The sequence below is a fragment of the Cyanistes caeruleus genome, unplaced genomic scaffold (genome assembly GCF_971803275.1).
Source record: "Cyanistes caeruleus unplaced genomic scaffold, bCyaCae1.hap1.1 HAP1_SCAFFOLD_101, whole genome shotgun sequence".
Taxonomy (NCBI): domain Eukaryota; kingdom Metazoa; phylum Chordata; class Aves; order Passeriformes; family Paridae; genus Cyanistes; species Cyanistes caeruleus.
In genome coordinates, this window is record NW_028255903.1 from 443,149 (window position 1) to 459,634 (window position 16,486).

Genomic DNA, 16,486 nt, shown 5'->3' on the forward strand with positions numbered 1-16,486 from the left:
ATGAGTAAGCCTGTGATGGTAAAGCACAGAAATCCTTTCACATTGTGGCCTCCAACTAGAACACTGAAGGTTTCTCCTGAAGGGAAATCTCAGTCAATCCTGTAAAACTGATAATTGCATTCCTGTGTTCCACAGCACAGTTTTCTGTCAGTGTCCCTGCACTGGATCCGTTACGAGTCAGAGCCCATTGACAGAGTTTTGGCCACCCCACAGGGTGAGCCCTCCGAGGGAACCCCATTCCTCCCAACCTGAGCTGAGAACATACCCAGCAATTAGTTACATTGAGTATTTTGGCTACTTTGATCTTTAAATTTTCAAAATAATTTTGATGACTAATGCCTTGATTAAACTTCAGAGGTGTTTCTGGCAAACAAAGATCCTGGCTGACTCTCAAGATACAACTTACAGGTGTTGGGGGTTCGGTGTCCTTTATTTTCTATTTAGTTCTGGCTTGCCTGTGGAATTTTTACTCATGACTTGCAGGGAAAACTTAACTGCGGGTACTTGGTGGGTGCTTGAGGAAAGACAAAGAGTTTGGCTGGGCCCAGGGGGGGAAGGGGGCAGGAAGAGGGGAGGGTGGGGACAGTTTGGTGGCTTCTTCAGTTTCGGAGAAGAACACTTTGGGTGCAGAGCTGTTGTGGTGGGGAGAAGGGAATTTCGCCATCACCCAGATGGAGCTGCTGCTTCTTCTCCTTCTTTCCTCTTCATTGGTGGCCTCGCACTCCCTGTCCTGCCGGGACGTGTGGCAGTGCCAGCCACCACCGTGGAGCTGCTGATCCACCTCAGCCACTGGCCCGGGATCTCAGCTCATCCCTGCTGTTCCAGCTGAGTGTTCCTCAGAGCCCTGCAGGAGCACCAGCACTGACTGCCAACCCGAGGGGGTTTGTGAAACAAAGCCTCTCCTCCATCCTTTCCCGTCTCAGCCCAGAAAGCTGTCACGGGGTCCTTGGCTCTGTTTTCTTGCTAACGCTGTAGTTATTGTTGTTTGTTTGCTTGCTTATAAATATTAGTAAAAAACTGTCATTCCTATCCCCAGATCTCTGCCTGAGAGCCCCTTGATTTCAAGATTATCATAATTTGGAGGGAGGGGGTCTACATTTTTCATTCCAAGGGAGGCTCCTGCCCTCCCTAGCAGACACCTGTCTCTCAACACTGAGACATTTCCATGAGTAAATTTTACAAAGTTTTCAATAAAATTCTTATTGATAAATTTGCCTCCATTTCATTTCTAACAAGCTGTTCCGAAAGATCCCGTCAGGCTGTCTTAGACACTTTGGGCAAGGGATTCCTTCCAAGCTGGGCCACTTGGGGGGGGGATGCGGGCGGCCCCAGGGCGGAGGGCAGGGTGTGCAAGGGCCCTTTGTGACACGCTGCAGCACGGTCACCGTGGGATGGTGGCAACGGGAGCAGATGTCAAAGGGCCCTTTGTGACACGTGCTGCCATAGGAGCTGGTGGTGACAGGGCCACGCCACAGTGCTCGGTGCACGCGACGGGTCAGGACGCGCCAGAGCGGTGCTGTGAGGAGCCCCCGCACAGCGCACTCCTTTGTGTCGGACCTGGAGCTTTTCTGAAGCACTATTACTGCAGGTGACCTCGAGGCCAGACCACAGGTCTTGCTGACCTGTGGCCTTGCTGACCCTTCCTTCTTAAGGTTCTCTTGAGGGCAGACCGTGGGACTTGGTGACCCGGAGCTTTTCCGACGTGTCGCCCATCCCTGCAGTCTCTGCCCTTGAGACCAGACCACAATCCTTGTCGAGGAGCCTCCTGTCCTTCTGGCAGGAGCCCTCAAGACCCAAGTGCAGGACTCGCTGTCTTGCAATCTTGCCAGGACTTGAGTCTTGCAGGTGCCTTCCAGGCACGACTGCAGGACTTGCTGACTCTGAGCTTTTCCGAGCCATCTCTCCTGCAAGCAGCCAGAAATCCAGTCACTGCCATGGAGCAGAGACCCCCAAGAGTGCCCAAGTTGGCCTGGCTTGAGGAGCAGGAAGAAGAAGGCTCTGGAGCTGTCCTGGCACAGGAGTCTGAAGAGGTGCAGGAGTTCCAGGCACCACAGGAGGGTGAGTTGCAGAGCTCGGCCTTAGGGCTAGTGCCTGTTGCCAGCTTGGCCCCATCCCATTCCATGCCATGCCATCCCCTGGTGCTGTTCCTATGGAAAGGATTGGAGAGTCTGGAAGATTTGGAGCAGCGACCCCCAGGAGTGCCCAAACTGGCCTGGGTGGAGAAGGAGGAAGAGGAGGTCGAGGAAGAAGGCCCTGGAGCTGCCCCAGCACCAGAGACCGAAGAGGTGCAGCAGTTGCAGCCGCTGGAGGAGGGTGAGTGGCAGAGCTGGGCCACAGGGCTGGTGCCTGCGGCCATCTTGGCCCCATCCCATCCCATTGCATCCCATCTCATCCCATCCCACACTGTCCTGTGGACACACACCCATGGACAGCACAAAAAAGGGGCTGGGGCTGCCCCCGCAGCAGTGGCCGTGCTGCATCCCCTGGGGCATCCCTAGAGTGTCCCTGCCTAGGGAACGCAGGGCTGGGCTGTGCTCTCCAGCCTCTCCCGCAGCCCCTCAGCTCTGGCTGCTCTTTGCCAGATGCAGCCATGGACGGCACACAAGAGCAGGACACCGCCCGTGGCCGCTTCCGCAGAGCAGCGCAGGTACCTGCAGCCATCCCCACCTGCGCTGGGCCTGCTGGCACTGCTCAGCCCAGCACCGCACTTGGAGCACTCCATGCAACTTCCCTGCCTTCCTGCCCTTCTCCTACAGTTTCTTTACCAATACATCAAGAGAATTGGCAAGGAAGACACCAGACCTATGGACACTGAGGTCAAGACATCCTCAGAGGTCTTGGTAGAACAGAGCAGCGCTGCCCAGCTGGATCTGCTTGTAGAGACGGCTCTTTTCAATCCAGAGCAAGTAAGCAGCCTGTGGCCAGCCTTTGATCCTCCAGCAATTGCTTGGCTTTCCCAAGCCACACCTGCTGTTCACTTGGAGCTTTTGAGGCCATGGCAGCGTGCTGGAAGAGAAGCACTTGTCTGAGGAAGAAGCTGGGCACATTGCTGACTCCCTCTGCTAGCATTCCAAGTCTCCCTGTGCCTTCTCCAGGTGCCTGGCGTGGTGAGGTACATCCACCAGTGGCTCATGGCCAATGAGGCTGCTGAGCACAGGATGGACTGGGCCCTGATGCAAGTGGCCGAGGCAGAGCCCGATGATGTGGCCATCACTCTCCTGCGGGTGGCCCCAACGTGTGACAGGTATGGGGCCCAGCTGCCCCGAGGCCTCAGGGCTCCCCAGCCCATCACCCTGTACAGCCCGGCCCTGGGCTGTGAGCAACACAGACTTGCAGGGCCCTCTGGCTGCTCCCTTTGCCAGCCCTGCTACAAAGTCGGCCCCCGAGCCTGCTGCCGTGCTGCCAGCCTGCCCCTCAGGGGCCTGTCCCCACAGGGCTGGGCTGCCTGGCTGCTGCTGCCGCTCAGGGGCAGTGGGCACAGGCAGAGCTGACGGCCAGCTCAGCTCCCCGCTGCTGCCCAGCCCACGGTGCTGTGTCTGACCCCGCAGAGCTGCTATGGCCATGTGGACGACCATCTTGCTCTCGCCCTGGATTTCAGAGGAAGTGACACCGCTCCTCATCAATGTGGTGGGGAGCTGGCCGCAGAAAAACCTGGGCACCTCTGATGGGGACAAGACGGCTGTCTTTTCCCTGACTGTGAGTTTCTGGAGCTGGCCTTTGCTCACCGCAAGGCCGGCCGCCTCTCCAGCAACTCTGTTGCCTCCTTCCCCCACTGCATCTCCCTGCTTCAGGCACTGGCCACAAACCTGGCCTAGGGGCAGCTTCAGGGCCACCAGGCCCGCTGCTCCCCCTGCGTCTCCCCCGGCCTCTCCCTGCCACGCTCAGGCCCTGCCACACGGACGCCCCGGCACTGAGTGCTGTCTCGGGCTGCTTTGTCCTCTGCAGGCAACTCTGGTGATGTGGAAGATCCTCCAGGGGCCCTGTTGCCCACAGATCCTCACAGTCTATTTCCCCCGCCTCTTTGTGCATCTGCTCTTCCAAACGTACTTCAGTACTTTGTATATGACAGAGGACGTCCATACCTTCTGGAAGGAATGCCAGGAGCAACACGGCCTCTCCACCAGCCCCAACAGGTGCTCCATGCCACTCCTCCTGTCCCTGCCACTTCCCCAGCCTCAGAGCCAGCGCTCCCAGCGTCACCTGGGCTTTGCTGTGCACACAGGTTTGCAGTGCAGACCCTGAAGGCCCTGCTCTGCAGTCTCCACTTGGAGCATGTGGTGGTGGCAATGGAACGCAAGCGTGGCTGGGACACGCTGCTCTGTGCTGACACCCACCACTATGCCATGGGTCTGCTGGCCAGGTGAGCCCCCCTTCTCCCCACTGCCTCTGACATTTGTGCCCCCTGCCCGGGATGCCCCCCACAGTCCCCGTGGCCATGGGCCTGAGGACCTCGTCACCGAGGGATGGCCAAGGAGACTGCAAAAGGCTGTGAGAGGAGGGTGCCCAGGAGCAGCCACATCTCACGGGCCCAAATACCCTCACAGGGCGCTGGGGCAATAGGACAACTGTGTCAGTCAGTCCTGGGAGAGGTTTTTCGCACCCTTGCTGAGACTCTTTCTGCCATTTTCTGCCTTCCAGGGTAATGCGCCGTGCATCCGCCCACTTGTGCAAAAGCATCTTAAGCTACCTGCTTGAGGTGCTCAGCAAACCGTTGCCACACTGGGATGTCTCTGCCATGGCATTCCTTGTGGAGGTGAGCCTGATGGCCAGCACTACCTCGCTCAGCTCCCTGCCAGCCCTGTCCCCTGGCATAGCCACAGCTGCCTGGGATGGCACCCGCGCCCTGTGCTACTGCCTGGGCCCAGCCCTGCGCACTTCCAGGCTCCTGCCGGCCAGCTCCCCTCTCACTGCCCTGTGCCTTTCAGCTCCTAGATTGCCTGGACTTGAGTGACTGTGGTGACAGCCTAATGGACATCTTGTATAAGTACCTGTGGTACAACTCCAGAGAGATGCATCACCAGGTTCTCAGGGCTCTCCTCCTGCTACGGGACCGTCCCTCCATGGTGAGAAGGGGGCAGCAGCTGAAGCCGTGTGGGCAGCATGAGGCTGGGCAATGCTGTCACTTGGCCTTGGCTGGCCTTTGCCTTGGGCGCTGAGGCAGCTCCTCGCAGCTCTCCTGTCTCCTGCTTCAGCTGCCCAAGTGCTTTGGGACAGCCCTTTGGCCTCTGGGCCCTGCGGCAGCTGCCCGGGCTTTCACACCCTTGTGTTCTGCACAGGCCGAAAGAATTCAGAGCCTGACAGGAAGACTAGTGCACCTCCTGTGGGACTTGGACAGTGACGTGGCCAGGATGAGCATTGCTCTCCTGAGCTATATTTTCACGGATGAAGACACCCCAATATCCTGGCGCAGGGCCCTGCAGCTGGCTGAGCCGCTCCTGAAACTCCTGGACAATGTAAGGCTCTGTGCCCCAGCCACGGCCACAGTCCTGCTGCCCGGACACTTTGTGCCCTGTGCATTTGCAGGCCTGCGCCAATGTGGGCCACAAGAAGCCAATGATGAGGTCATTTTTCCTTCCTTCCTTTCATACAGCCCCATAGCCAGGTGCAGCTGCTCTCCATGTTTCTCCTTCGAAGAGTGATGTCTTCAGCAGAAGAAGAAGGAAGAAAGCCCCTGAAGGAACGAGTGTACCAGAGCCTGCTCCCACTCTTTTTCCACTGCCAAGATGAGAATCGGCATGTGGCAGAGGTGAGGACGCCTGGGCTGCTGCTGCGCCTTGGCAGGGGGCTCAGCTGCCTCCTGCCCTGACGCAGGCTTGCAGGCTGCAGCCTCCTCCAGCCCTTGGCACTGGGACACTCCTGTGCCCTGCCTTGTGGGGCCATTTGCGGCTCTCTGCTGCTCCCCAGGCCTCTCGGACAACGCTCCTTCGCGCGGCTGGCTTTCTGAAGAGGACAGACCTGGAAAAAGCTGTCAGGAAGGAGAAACTGTGGAAGTTTGCCAGGCTTGTGGTAAGGACAGCCTGGAAGTGCCAGCCTCAGGCTACAGAAGCCCCCTGGCCCCGGTGTTCAGTGTGTGGGGCTGGCAGCTGTGCCCCTGCCCACTGCTGCACCCGGGGGCCGCACGGCTTCTCAGGGCTGGCCGGGCACGGGAGGCCGGGGCTGGCCGCAGGCAGCAGCGCCCGGCCGAGGGGCAGAGCCCGCGCCAACCCTTCCCTCCTGCCGCTCTCTCCAGCTGGCCGACCACAGGATCCCCTTGGCCGAGCACCTGCGCCGGGCCCTGCAGTACCTGCAGGACCCACAGGAGACCCTGCGAGCGGCGGCCATCAGGGTCATCGGTGAGTCCCGAGCCCGGGCTCCCTCCCCGCCCCGCCGCAGCTCGGCCCCAGCCCCGGCTGCTGCCCCGGCAGCGGCACCCGGGCCCGGCGCCCTGGAGCCCCGGCTGCCCTCGGGGCTGCTGCTGCCGGCCTCTGGCAGCCGTGCCCTTGGGCTGGGTTAGGATGCGGTAAGGGCCCGGGCTGAGCCCTGCCGGGGCAGGAGGCCGTGTGGCCACAGGGCTGGCAGGGAGCTGTGCTGCTGGGACCCTGACAGGCTCTGTGTTCTCAGGGATGGCCGGGGAGCAGCTAAGGGGGCAGCACGCAGAGCTCCAGGTCTTGTGCAGAGGTGAGCCATGGCAGCGGGCTGACAGTGTTGGCTGTTGGGGGCAGCTGCAAGCCCTGGCCAGGCTGTGGAGGGCTCTGCTCCCTGTGCCGATGAGGGGCGGCGTGGGCAGAGCACAGCGAGATTTCAGGGCCACGTGGGGCATTTGTGGCCAGCAGCTTCGGGCTGACCCCCTTGGTCCCTGCTCCCTCCTGGCCAAGGCAAGAGCCGGCTGGCATGGCCCTGGCAGGGGGCTCTCGCTGGGCCCCCACAGCTCTGGGATCTGACCGTGGCTCTGTTCGTCTCTCTTGCAGCCCTCGAACGCCTGATGGAGGACAGAAGCGGTGCTGTGTCAGACCTGGCACTTGAAACGCTGTATGTCCTCCGGGCCATCCAGAGTGCCCGTTACTCCATTCTCCAGAGGATGCAAGACCAAATCCTCAGGGCATGGAGGACACGGCCTCGTCTGTCGGGCCTGGGCTGGCTGCACTGCTGGAGGTGTACTCAGAGCTGACCTGGGAGGCTCTGTCTTCTGGGGCCACATGGGCCAGCCAGGATTTTTTATTTCATAAGGGTTGTTCTTTTCCTTTTTTCTCTTCTTTTTACTATGTAAATAATGTAGGATATGTTAGGGCTGAGAGGCTCTGTCTTCTGGGGCCACATGGGCCATCTGTTAGTTTTTGTTTCATAGAGATTGTTCTTTGTTTCGTTTCCATCTAGTATGTAAATAATATAGGATATGTTATAAACCACAAGAGTCCCAAGACCTTTCTTTTGCTGCCCAGGGTGTGTGGGGCATAGGGGAAGAGAGGGAAAAGGGTTCTTGTGTTCAGCAACCTGCCGGGGCATGCAGTGGTGCAGGGGAAATGGCCAGAAGCCCCTTGGCCTTTGGTGGTTGTGCTGAAGCCACAAGCCCTGTGGCAGGCAGGAAGCGCCATCTGTGTCCTGCTGCCCGTGTGTTGCTGCCGTGATGGCTGAGGAGCTGCTGGAGCTCCTGTGGGGCTGCGGCGCTGCTGCCGGGCCAGGCTGGGGGAGCCCCTGAGGGCACGGGGTGCTGGGAGGCCGTGAAGGGATGAGGGGCTGCGGAGGCCCAGACGGGACAAGGCAGTGGGAAGGCACAAGGGGGATGTGTGAGGGAGTGGGTGGCAGGAGGTTCCAAGGGGACAGAAGGCCCTGGAGGAGCCGGGGTGGTGGGAAGCCCTGAGGAATTGGGTGTCAGAGGCCATAAGCAGCCCCCGGGCAGCCGCCTGGTCCCTGACACGAGGCTGCTCCGGTGCTGCCCCAAAATGTCCCCCAGGCCTGCAGCAGAAGGCCTGGAGGCTGGGACACCACCCCAGCAGGAGGGTGGGGACAGCCCGAGGTGCCCAGGCTGGGCTGGCTGGGGACATGGAGGGCAGGGGGTGCTGCCAGGCCACGGCCACTGGGTGCCTCCAGGAAGGGGCAGTGGGCAGAGGCAGGGCTGGCGGCCAGCCCGGGCCCTCGCGGCTGCCCAGGCCACGCTGCTGTGACCGAGGCCACCCTGACACAGAGCTCGGGGCCCACAGAGCTGCTGCCACCATGGGGAGGGTGGCGATGTCTCCTCCAGCAGGGCTGCCCAGTGGCTGCTGCCCAAGCGGCTCTGGAGCCCACAGAAACAGCAGCAGAGTGTGCCCAGGAACAGCAGCAGCCCCAACGTCGGCACCTGCGCACTGAGGCGTCCGCAGCAGCCGGGTGCCAAACAGGGGGATGCTTTGGGCACAATTGCCTTTGCTTTGGCAAAAGGCTTCAGCAGAGTTGGCCACAATGGCTTTCTCTTCACTTGCAGCCTTACAACAACGCTTGCCAGCTTCAGCTGCAGCCTGTGCCCGTGACTGACTTGGATGGCCGTGCTTGAGGGTGAGCTCACCTTCCACACTCAGGTGTCCCAAGGCAGCGGCATTGGCACCATCCTGAGTGAGAGAGAGAGAGAGAGAGAGTCTGATGGGGCAGCTGCCCTCCCTCTCATCTGTCCAGGCACCTTAAAGACACATGAAACCAAATCCTGCACTTGCTTGGAACAAAGGAAGAAGCAGCATGTGCTGAAAAAAAGCAGGGACTTACACGGCTCAGTTTTGCTCTCCACTTGGGCAATCCCAGAATCCCTGAGCACTTGGTGTTGCAAAGTATCATCAACATCATCCAGTCTCCAAGCACCCTGCCATGGGCACAGGTGGTGTGCAGGCACAGGTGTCACTAGAATTGGGAGAACACTTTTCCATGTTGACATTTTCCTCTCCTGGATTTCAAGCAAAGATGAAAAAATCATCTGGTGAATGACAGGTGAATAGTGTAGCTCACAGAACTAGGAGTAGGAGTCTCCAGTGGCCCATGGTGTGTCCATTCAACCATTGTTAGATTGTCCAGTTGGAGCTCAGCGCGGTGCAGCCCGGGCACGGGCACCAGGCTGGTCCATTTCAGCATCCCAAAGTCTTGGTGGCTCCCTGTGCACCCATTGTCTCCTGAATCCATTCTTGAATTCCCAGTTACTGCTGTGCAGGATATGAGAACACAGGAACAGCTTGTTTGGCTCATTCTTGCCTTTGCTGCTCCTGCCTAAAGGAATCATCAGGACTATATGCTGATGGAATGGGATCGCCGAACAGCAGGGACTTTGTCTGTAGGGTCTAAAACTAAAACCTTGTCTGACTGTTCAGACACTCTAAAATCCAGGGTGAGAATGACAGCTTTGGTATGGAAGAATCCTAGAAATCTTGACTTGTGATTTTTCTAGTCAAGGATTTGAATGCCAGTGTGGAAACTACCAAAATATTCAAACTTGTTTTCATTGGCAACCCTTTTGAAATGGCATCAGCAGAGCTCCAGGGGACAGGGTATGACAGTGGGGACAGTACTTGGCAGCTCATGGCTTCAGATGTGGGAGGTAAATATGTTGCCTAGGTACACATTTAAGTTCAAGTTTTCCCAGGGTTTGGATTGACTGGTCATTGCAGGTAACTTTAATCAATGCAAAAGGATGTAAAAGCAGAGTTTCTGGAGAATGTGCACTAGGGAGGAAATAGGGAGAAAACCTTGAACACAGCCAGCAGGCTCTGGAAAAATTGATAAAAGTTAAAATTAAAAATAGATGTAGCTTTGTGACTGTTCAGACAGGACTCTTTGTGTCTGGAGGTGATCGTAAAACATTTTAAAATCTTAGGAAATTCGGGAACTCAGAAAGAAAGTTAGGCTTGACAAGCCCTGGGAAAAGTAGGCCCTGGAAATGTTAGGCCTTGTGCTTGCTAAAGATCATGTGAAACTGCACCTGTGGAATCAATATATGATAAATGATAGAATTGTTAGATGTGATTAGATATAATTATTGTTTAAAGAACATGAGGAACAATGTTAGGGGGCTGGGGTGGGATCACGAGAAATCCATGCTTGGGTAAAAACAATGCATACGATAGAACAATGTAAGTTTAATAATTAATATCTAAGTTGTATAACGATAGAGTATAAAACATGTTCAACTCAAAAACAAATCGGGTCAGATTTGGGTCTGTGTACCCCTGACACCCAGAGCTCTTCAATAAAGCACCTTCATATAATCATTGTGTGATGATGTGTGTTCCTGAACTCTAACATTTTGGTGACCCAGATGGGACCTTGTGAGTGCTGCTGAGCGAGCTGGCGACCCGATCCTGCTCCAGCCGGCACCGAGGGATTCTCGGGGAGCCCATCGGCCGCGACCGTCTGCGCTGCTCACAGCGTCCCCAGGAGAAGAGGTAAGGTGCTTTCACTTTGGTTTGGGTGCCTGCCAATAAGACGCAGCAAAAGCTGCGCTTGGTTGGGCTAAAGGAATTCCTGTTGGGATTGCCTGGGCGCCGTCCGTCAGACGACTGCGAAAGCGTTGCAGGTTCGGCATTTGTGGTGTATTGTAGTTGTGACATGGAGAAGCTTAAAGGGGTTTTGGGCAGCAATGCTCTCATAGCAGGTACTTCTCCTTTGGGGTGCTTCTTAGCACATTGGAAACAAGGTCACTTTGGGGAAGAATTACATAAGGCTAAATTAATTTTGGTGAGATCTCCCCATGGAAAAAGACCCCTGTGACACTGTCTCATCTGTTGGTAGCTATAACCTCTCTCTTTCTTTACTTTGTTTTCTTTCTCCTCTCTCTCTCTCTCACTCCCTCTCCTCTATCACATAACCCTTGTTATCACTAAAATAAAGGCACATTATTGCTGTTGTGATTTCAACTGAAATCCCTTTGTGTTCTTTTTGCACTCTGAGATCAAAGAAACTTCTCGCGACTCCCACTGGCGTTAGCGAATCGTGACATTTAAACTGGAGTCACGGGCAGGATTTCTGACAGACAGAAGGGGCTGCAGGTTTGTTGTGCAGTCTGTATTAGGGGAAAGATGTTTTGCTCCAGCCGCACCCAGCCCGACACTCCCAAGAGAGTGAGCGGTGTCTAGAAAGCAAGGGGGGCAACTCAAATTTCCCACAAACTGCACACGCCGAGGTGAAAAGCACCCCACACTCACTTGAGGGCTCTGTCTGCAGAATTTCACAAATGATCTCTTAGTGCAAAAGGGCGGGAATGCTTTTGTAGTTGTTGTGTGTGTGAATTTTGAGTGCTTGGTGTAGCAAAGAGACAATCAGAATTTTAAACTGAAAGAGTGCCTCCCAAGCAGATTTGGTCTTTTTACCCACACAGGGAAGCAAAAAGCAGTGTGTGTGTGTGTGTGTGTGTGTGTGTGTGTGTGTGTATAATTGAAGTTTATACCTCCCTGTAGTGGTTTTCCCTTTGTAAAAATGACTGAAAAGGGCAGTGCAGAAGTTAAAGCTGCATTTTATGCTCTGTTAGCAAAACACAATGCCAGACCTTCTCCAAGAGGGGAAAAGTGGGCGCTTAGTTACTGGTTTAATTTGGAAAATGTGATTGATAGAGTGTGTTCTTTACAAGATGAAAAAAAATTTAAACTGGGCAAAAATCAAACTCTACTCTGCTCAGTTTTGGGAGCTTGTTTTACAGCAGCTCCAAAAACTGGCTTTAAGCAAAGAAGTGAGGAAAGAACTAGAATAGACTCCTTCTAAAGCTTAGTTGAAATTTTGCAAAAACAATTAAATGAAGAAAAGAGTAAGATCAATCTGTTGCGAGCAGCCCTCCATGATGAAAATTCAAAAATGCTGACTTGCTAAAAGAAACAGAAGAGGGGGAAACCCCTGTCCTGAATCAAATTTACCCTCCAAAAGAGCTAATTCATTCCAGTAGAAATGATGGACCTGTAAAAATGGCAGAAGAAAAATCAGAGAAAGCAAAGGTGTTAGATGCATTGGTTCTCTTAAGGAAAACCCAGACAAGAGAAAAGAAATCTCTCACTGCCAGTATTGGTGGTCACTGGAGATAAAGAAGGGGGTCCCCAGCAAGGTAATAGATGGCTTCTCACTTCAAAGTTGAGTGAAGTTGTTTCTAATTGGCACTGTCCCAAGTTCATTGTATGGAATGCCCCATTGGATAACCCAGCACAGCTCCACAGGCTCTGGGCTGTGAGCCAAAGCCGTCTCCTTCTCAGCTTCTGGGAGTGGAGCCCAAAGAGCCTCAGAATCAGGGAAACTGGGAACTCTGCTTCTCCTGGGTGAGCAGAGAGGCAGAGGTTGCTTTTATTTCAAATGCTCACGAGAAATAACAAAACTGGAGACATATTGATTACAGCAATAGTGTGTAGAGAATATTTGAACAGAAGGTGGGCATGATATTTTAGTAAAGGCCTGTCTGCACAAACCAGCCTTTGGTATAAGTCGTGATATTAAAGGCTCATGTCCTTGAAACTTTCCTGAAGCAGAGAGAATGAAGCAAAACAACATCCTTGCGTATAAGAGCAAAAATGTAAACCTGTGTGGATTAACCAAGAGTAACTTGCTTAGCCCGGGAACCCTGTAAAACCCTATAAAAGTGTGCTGCAGATAGAAATAAATGGTGTTCTCCATACTTCTGTGAAGACTAGGCTGAATAGTCTGAGCGGTTTCTCAATAATAGTGGGTCCTATACATCCACTTTTTACTTTTGTAGTTAACACTGGAGCCCAAATTTCTGTGTTGACCAATAAAGACTAGTGCAGGATTTGAGAGTAATATATGGAATAACTAAAGATATTTACCCAGTGGTAGCTAATCCTTGCTCATTGTTAACATCTATAAAAGAGAAATAGAAATGGTTTACTGTACTTGATTTAAAAGATGCCTTTTTCTGCATACCCCTTGACAAAAAAAAGTAGGAAACTGTTTGTCTTTGAGTGGGAAAGTCCAGAAAATAGAAGGAAAACTCAGCTCACCTGAACACGACTCCCACAAGGATACAAGAACAGTCCAACCCTATTTGGAAGGCAGCTGGGGAAGGAGCTGGAGATTTGGACCGAGAACGGGCAAGTACCGAGAAAACAATACCTGCTGTTACGGTATGTTGATGATATACTGATAGCTACAGAAGAGAAAACAACCTGCATAAAGGTACCAACTGAAATTTGAAATCAGCTGGGAATGGGAGGATATAAGGAGCCTAAAGAAAAGGCACAAATTGCCTGGCAGAGTGTGATTTCCCTGGGATGTGAAATCTCACCAAGGCAATGTAAGCTGGGTACTAATTGTATTCAAGCTATTTGTGCTATTCCAGAACCCCAGAACGTGCATGAGCTGCGAGTCTTCCTTGGGATGACAGGGTGGTGCTGCCTGTGGATCATGGACTATGGACTAATTGCAAACGCCCTGGATGAGGCCCAGAAGACGCAGCCGTTTACCTGGGGCAGAGCACAGAAGGAGGCCTTCCTCAAACTGAAGGAGGCATTGACAACTGCTCCGGCGTTTGGATTGCCAGATTTGTCCAAAGATTTCCAGCTGTTTGTGCATGAAAGACTACACCTAGCACTGGGAGTGCTGAGCCAAGGTTTGGGAAGCTGGGAAAGGCCGGTAGGCTGCTTTTCCAAACAGCTTGACAAGGGGAGTGCTGGATGGCCTTCATGCCTGCGGGCAGTTGCAGCCAGCGTGATGCTGCCACAAGAAGCCAGGAAACTCACCATGGGTAGACACATAGATGTCTCTGTGCCACACATGGTGAGCACTGTTTTAGAACAAAAGAGGGGCCATTGGCTATCTCCAAGCAGGATGATGAAATTCCAGGTAATCCTGACTGAGCAGGATGATGTCACACTAAAGACAACTGACCTCTTGAATGCAGCTCTGTTCCTGGGTACCACAACTGAAGAAGGCCCATTAGAGCATGACTGTGTAGAAGTTATAGAGGACACCTATTTGGCAAGAGAAGACCTGAAAGACATCCCACTGGAGCAAGCAGAGTGAGAGCTATTCACAGATGGAAGCAGCTTGGTGGAGAATGGGACCAGATACGCTGGATATGCGGTAACAACAGTCAGTGCAATAGTGGAGGCAAAAGCATTATCAGCAAATGCATCTGCCCAGAGGGCAGAACTGGTTGCCTTAAGCAGAGCACTAGAATTGAGTAAAGGGAAAAGGGGAAACATCTGGACTGGCTCAGAGTATGCTTTGGAGTAGTGCATGTCCACAGAGTGCTGTGGAAAGAAAGAAGACTGCTGTCTGCTCAAGGCACACACATTAAACATCAAGATGCAGTCCTGCAATTGATAAAAGCAATACAAAACCTGAACAAGTAGCAATTATGCACTGCAAAGGACACCAATCAGGAAACTCCAAAATTTGTGAAGGGAATTGAAAGGCAGACTGGACAGCTCGACAGATTGCTTGAGAAGTGCAAAGAACAATGGCATTGATATCTTTAAAAGTTAATGTATCTCAATTTAATTTGCCTCCAAAACAAAAATATTCCATAGGAGATGAGAAATTGGGGCATTTGCTAAATGTTTTGAGTTTTGAGAAAATTTAGGAAATTTCGTGTGATTTTTCTGGAATTTTGTGGACCTTTGTGTAGATTTTGTTGGATGTTTCTGGAATTTGTTAAGGTTTTGAGGAGATTTCGGGAATTTTGTGGGATTTTTCATGAATTTTTTTTATATTTGAGGACATTTTGTAGGATGTTGGTGGAATTTGGTAGGGTTTTGAAAAAAGTTAGGGATTTTTGTGAGATTTTCTGGGATTTTGAGGTAACTAGAAGAATTTTGGGGGATTTTTTTTAGATTTTCTGTGAATTGATGGAGATTTTGTGGGATGTTTCAGGAATTTGGTTGGGTTTTGAGAAGATTTAGGGGATTTGTGGAATTTCTCTGGAAATTTGTGGTGCTTATCATAAATTTTGTGGGATTTTTCTTAAATTTTGTGGACATTTGTGGAGATTTTGTGAGATGGTCCTGGAATTTTGTGGGATATTGAGGAAATTTAGTGATTTTTGAGGGATTTTTCTTGAATTTTTTGGACATTCGTGTAGATTTTGTGGGATGTTGCAGGAATTTGGTAGAAATTTGAGAAGATTTAGGGAATTGTGTGGGGCTTTTCCAGAATTTTGTGGGATTTGGAGGAGACTTGAAGAATTTTGAGGGATTTTTCCTAGACAATGTGGAAATTCGTGGAGATTTTTTTGCGACGTCTCTGGAATTTTGTAATGTTTTGAGAAGATTTAGGGAAGTTTGTTGCATTTTATGCAATTTTGTGGGGCTTTCCCAGAATTTTTTGCGATATTGAGGAGATTTTGTGGGATGTTTCTGGAATTTTGTGGGATTTTTGTGGGATTTGTACGAGACATGAAGAATTTTTGGGGATTTTACTTAGATTTTTTTGGAAATTGTTGGAGATTTTGTGAGATGTTGCATGAATTTGATTGTGTTTTGAGAAGATTGAGGGAATTTTGTGTGATTTTCCTGGAATTTTGTGGAATTTCTCTAGAATTTTGTGGGATATTGAGGAGATTTTGTGAGATGTTTGTGGGATTTTGAGGAGACTTGAAGAATTTTGTGGTATTTTTCTTGAATTTTGTGGCAATTTGTGGACATTTTGTGGGATGTGGCTGGAGTTTGGTAGGGTTTTGAGAAGATTGAAGGAATTTTGTAGCATTTTCCTGGAATTTTGAGGATTTCTCTTGAATTCTGTGAGATTTGGAGAAGACTTGAAGAATTTTGAGGGAATTTTCTTAGATTTTGTGGGACATTTGTGGAGATTTTTTGAGATGTCTGTGGAATTTTGTGGGATATTGAGGATATTTAGTGATTTTTGAGGGATTTTTCTTGAATTTTGTGGACATTTGTGGAGATTTTGTGGGATGGTGCAGGAATTTGGTTGTGTTTTGAGAAGATTTAGGGAATTTTATGGGATTTTTCTGGAATTTTGTGGAATTTCTCTAGAATTTTGTGGGATATAAGGAGATTTTGTGGGATGTTTGTGGGATGTTTGTGGAATTTTGAGGAGACTTGAGGAATTTTGAGGGATTTTTCCTAGATTTTGTGGAAATTGTTGGAGATTTTGTGGGATGTTGCTGGAGTTTGGTAGGATTTTGAGAAGATTGAAGGAATTTTGTAACATTTTCCTGGAGATTTTGAGGATTTCTCTTGAATTTCTTGGAATCTGGAGGAGACTTGAAGAATTTTGAGGGAATTTTCTTAGATTTGGTGGAAATTTGTGGGGATTTTGTGAGATGTCTTTGGAATTTTGTAATGTTTTGAGAAGATTGTGGGAATTTTGTGAGGATTTTCCAGAATTTTGAGGGGCTTTCAAGAATTTTGTGGGAGTTTTCTTGAATTTTGTGGAAATTTGTTGAGATTTTTGTGAGATGGTTCTGGAATTTTGTGGGATATTGAGGAAATTTAGTTAATTTTGTGGGATTTTTCTTGAATGATGTGGACATTTGTGGACATTTTGTGGGATGTTACAGGAACTTGGTAAGGTTTTCAGAAGATTTAGGGAATTGTGTGGG

The 16,486-nt window shown here is 51.5% G+C and overlaps 1 protein-coding gene across 2 annotated transcripts; it reads left to right on the forward strand.

Moving 5' to 3' along the window:
• The first annotated feature begins 1,468 nt into the window (after nt 1-1,468).
• On the forward strand, nt 1,469-7,385 carry LOC147646323 (maestro heat-like repeat-containing protein family member 7). 2 transcript variants are annotated; one of them, XM_086873580.1, is made up of 16 exons: nt 1,469-2,058; nt 2,158-2,313; nt 2,583-2,647; nt 2,757-2,906; nt 3,096-3,244; nt 3,549-3,696; nt 3,946-4,133; nt 4,223-4,360; nt 4,639-4,753; nt 4,926-5,063; nt 5,277-5,453; nt 5,591-5,746; nt 5,905-6,006; nt 6,230-6,332; nt 6,601-6,657; nt 6,948-7,385. In XM_086873580.1, the coding sequence occupies exons 1-16, from the start codon at nt 1,935-1,937 to the stop codon at nt 7,145-7,147; spliced, it is 2,166 nt and encodes a 721-aa protein (XP_086729706.1). In that variant the 5' UTR covers nt 1,469-1,934; the 3' UTR covers nt 7,148-7,385. The 2 variants fall into 2 exon arrangements, with proteins under 2 accessions (XP_086729706.1, XP_086729705.1); XM_086873579.1 differs by having other exon boundaries at nt 1,469-2,313.
• Nucleotides 7,386-16,486: the final 9,101 nt, after the last annotated feature.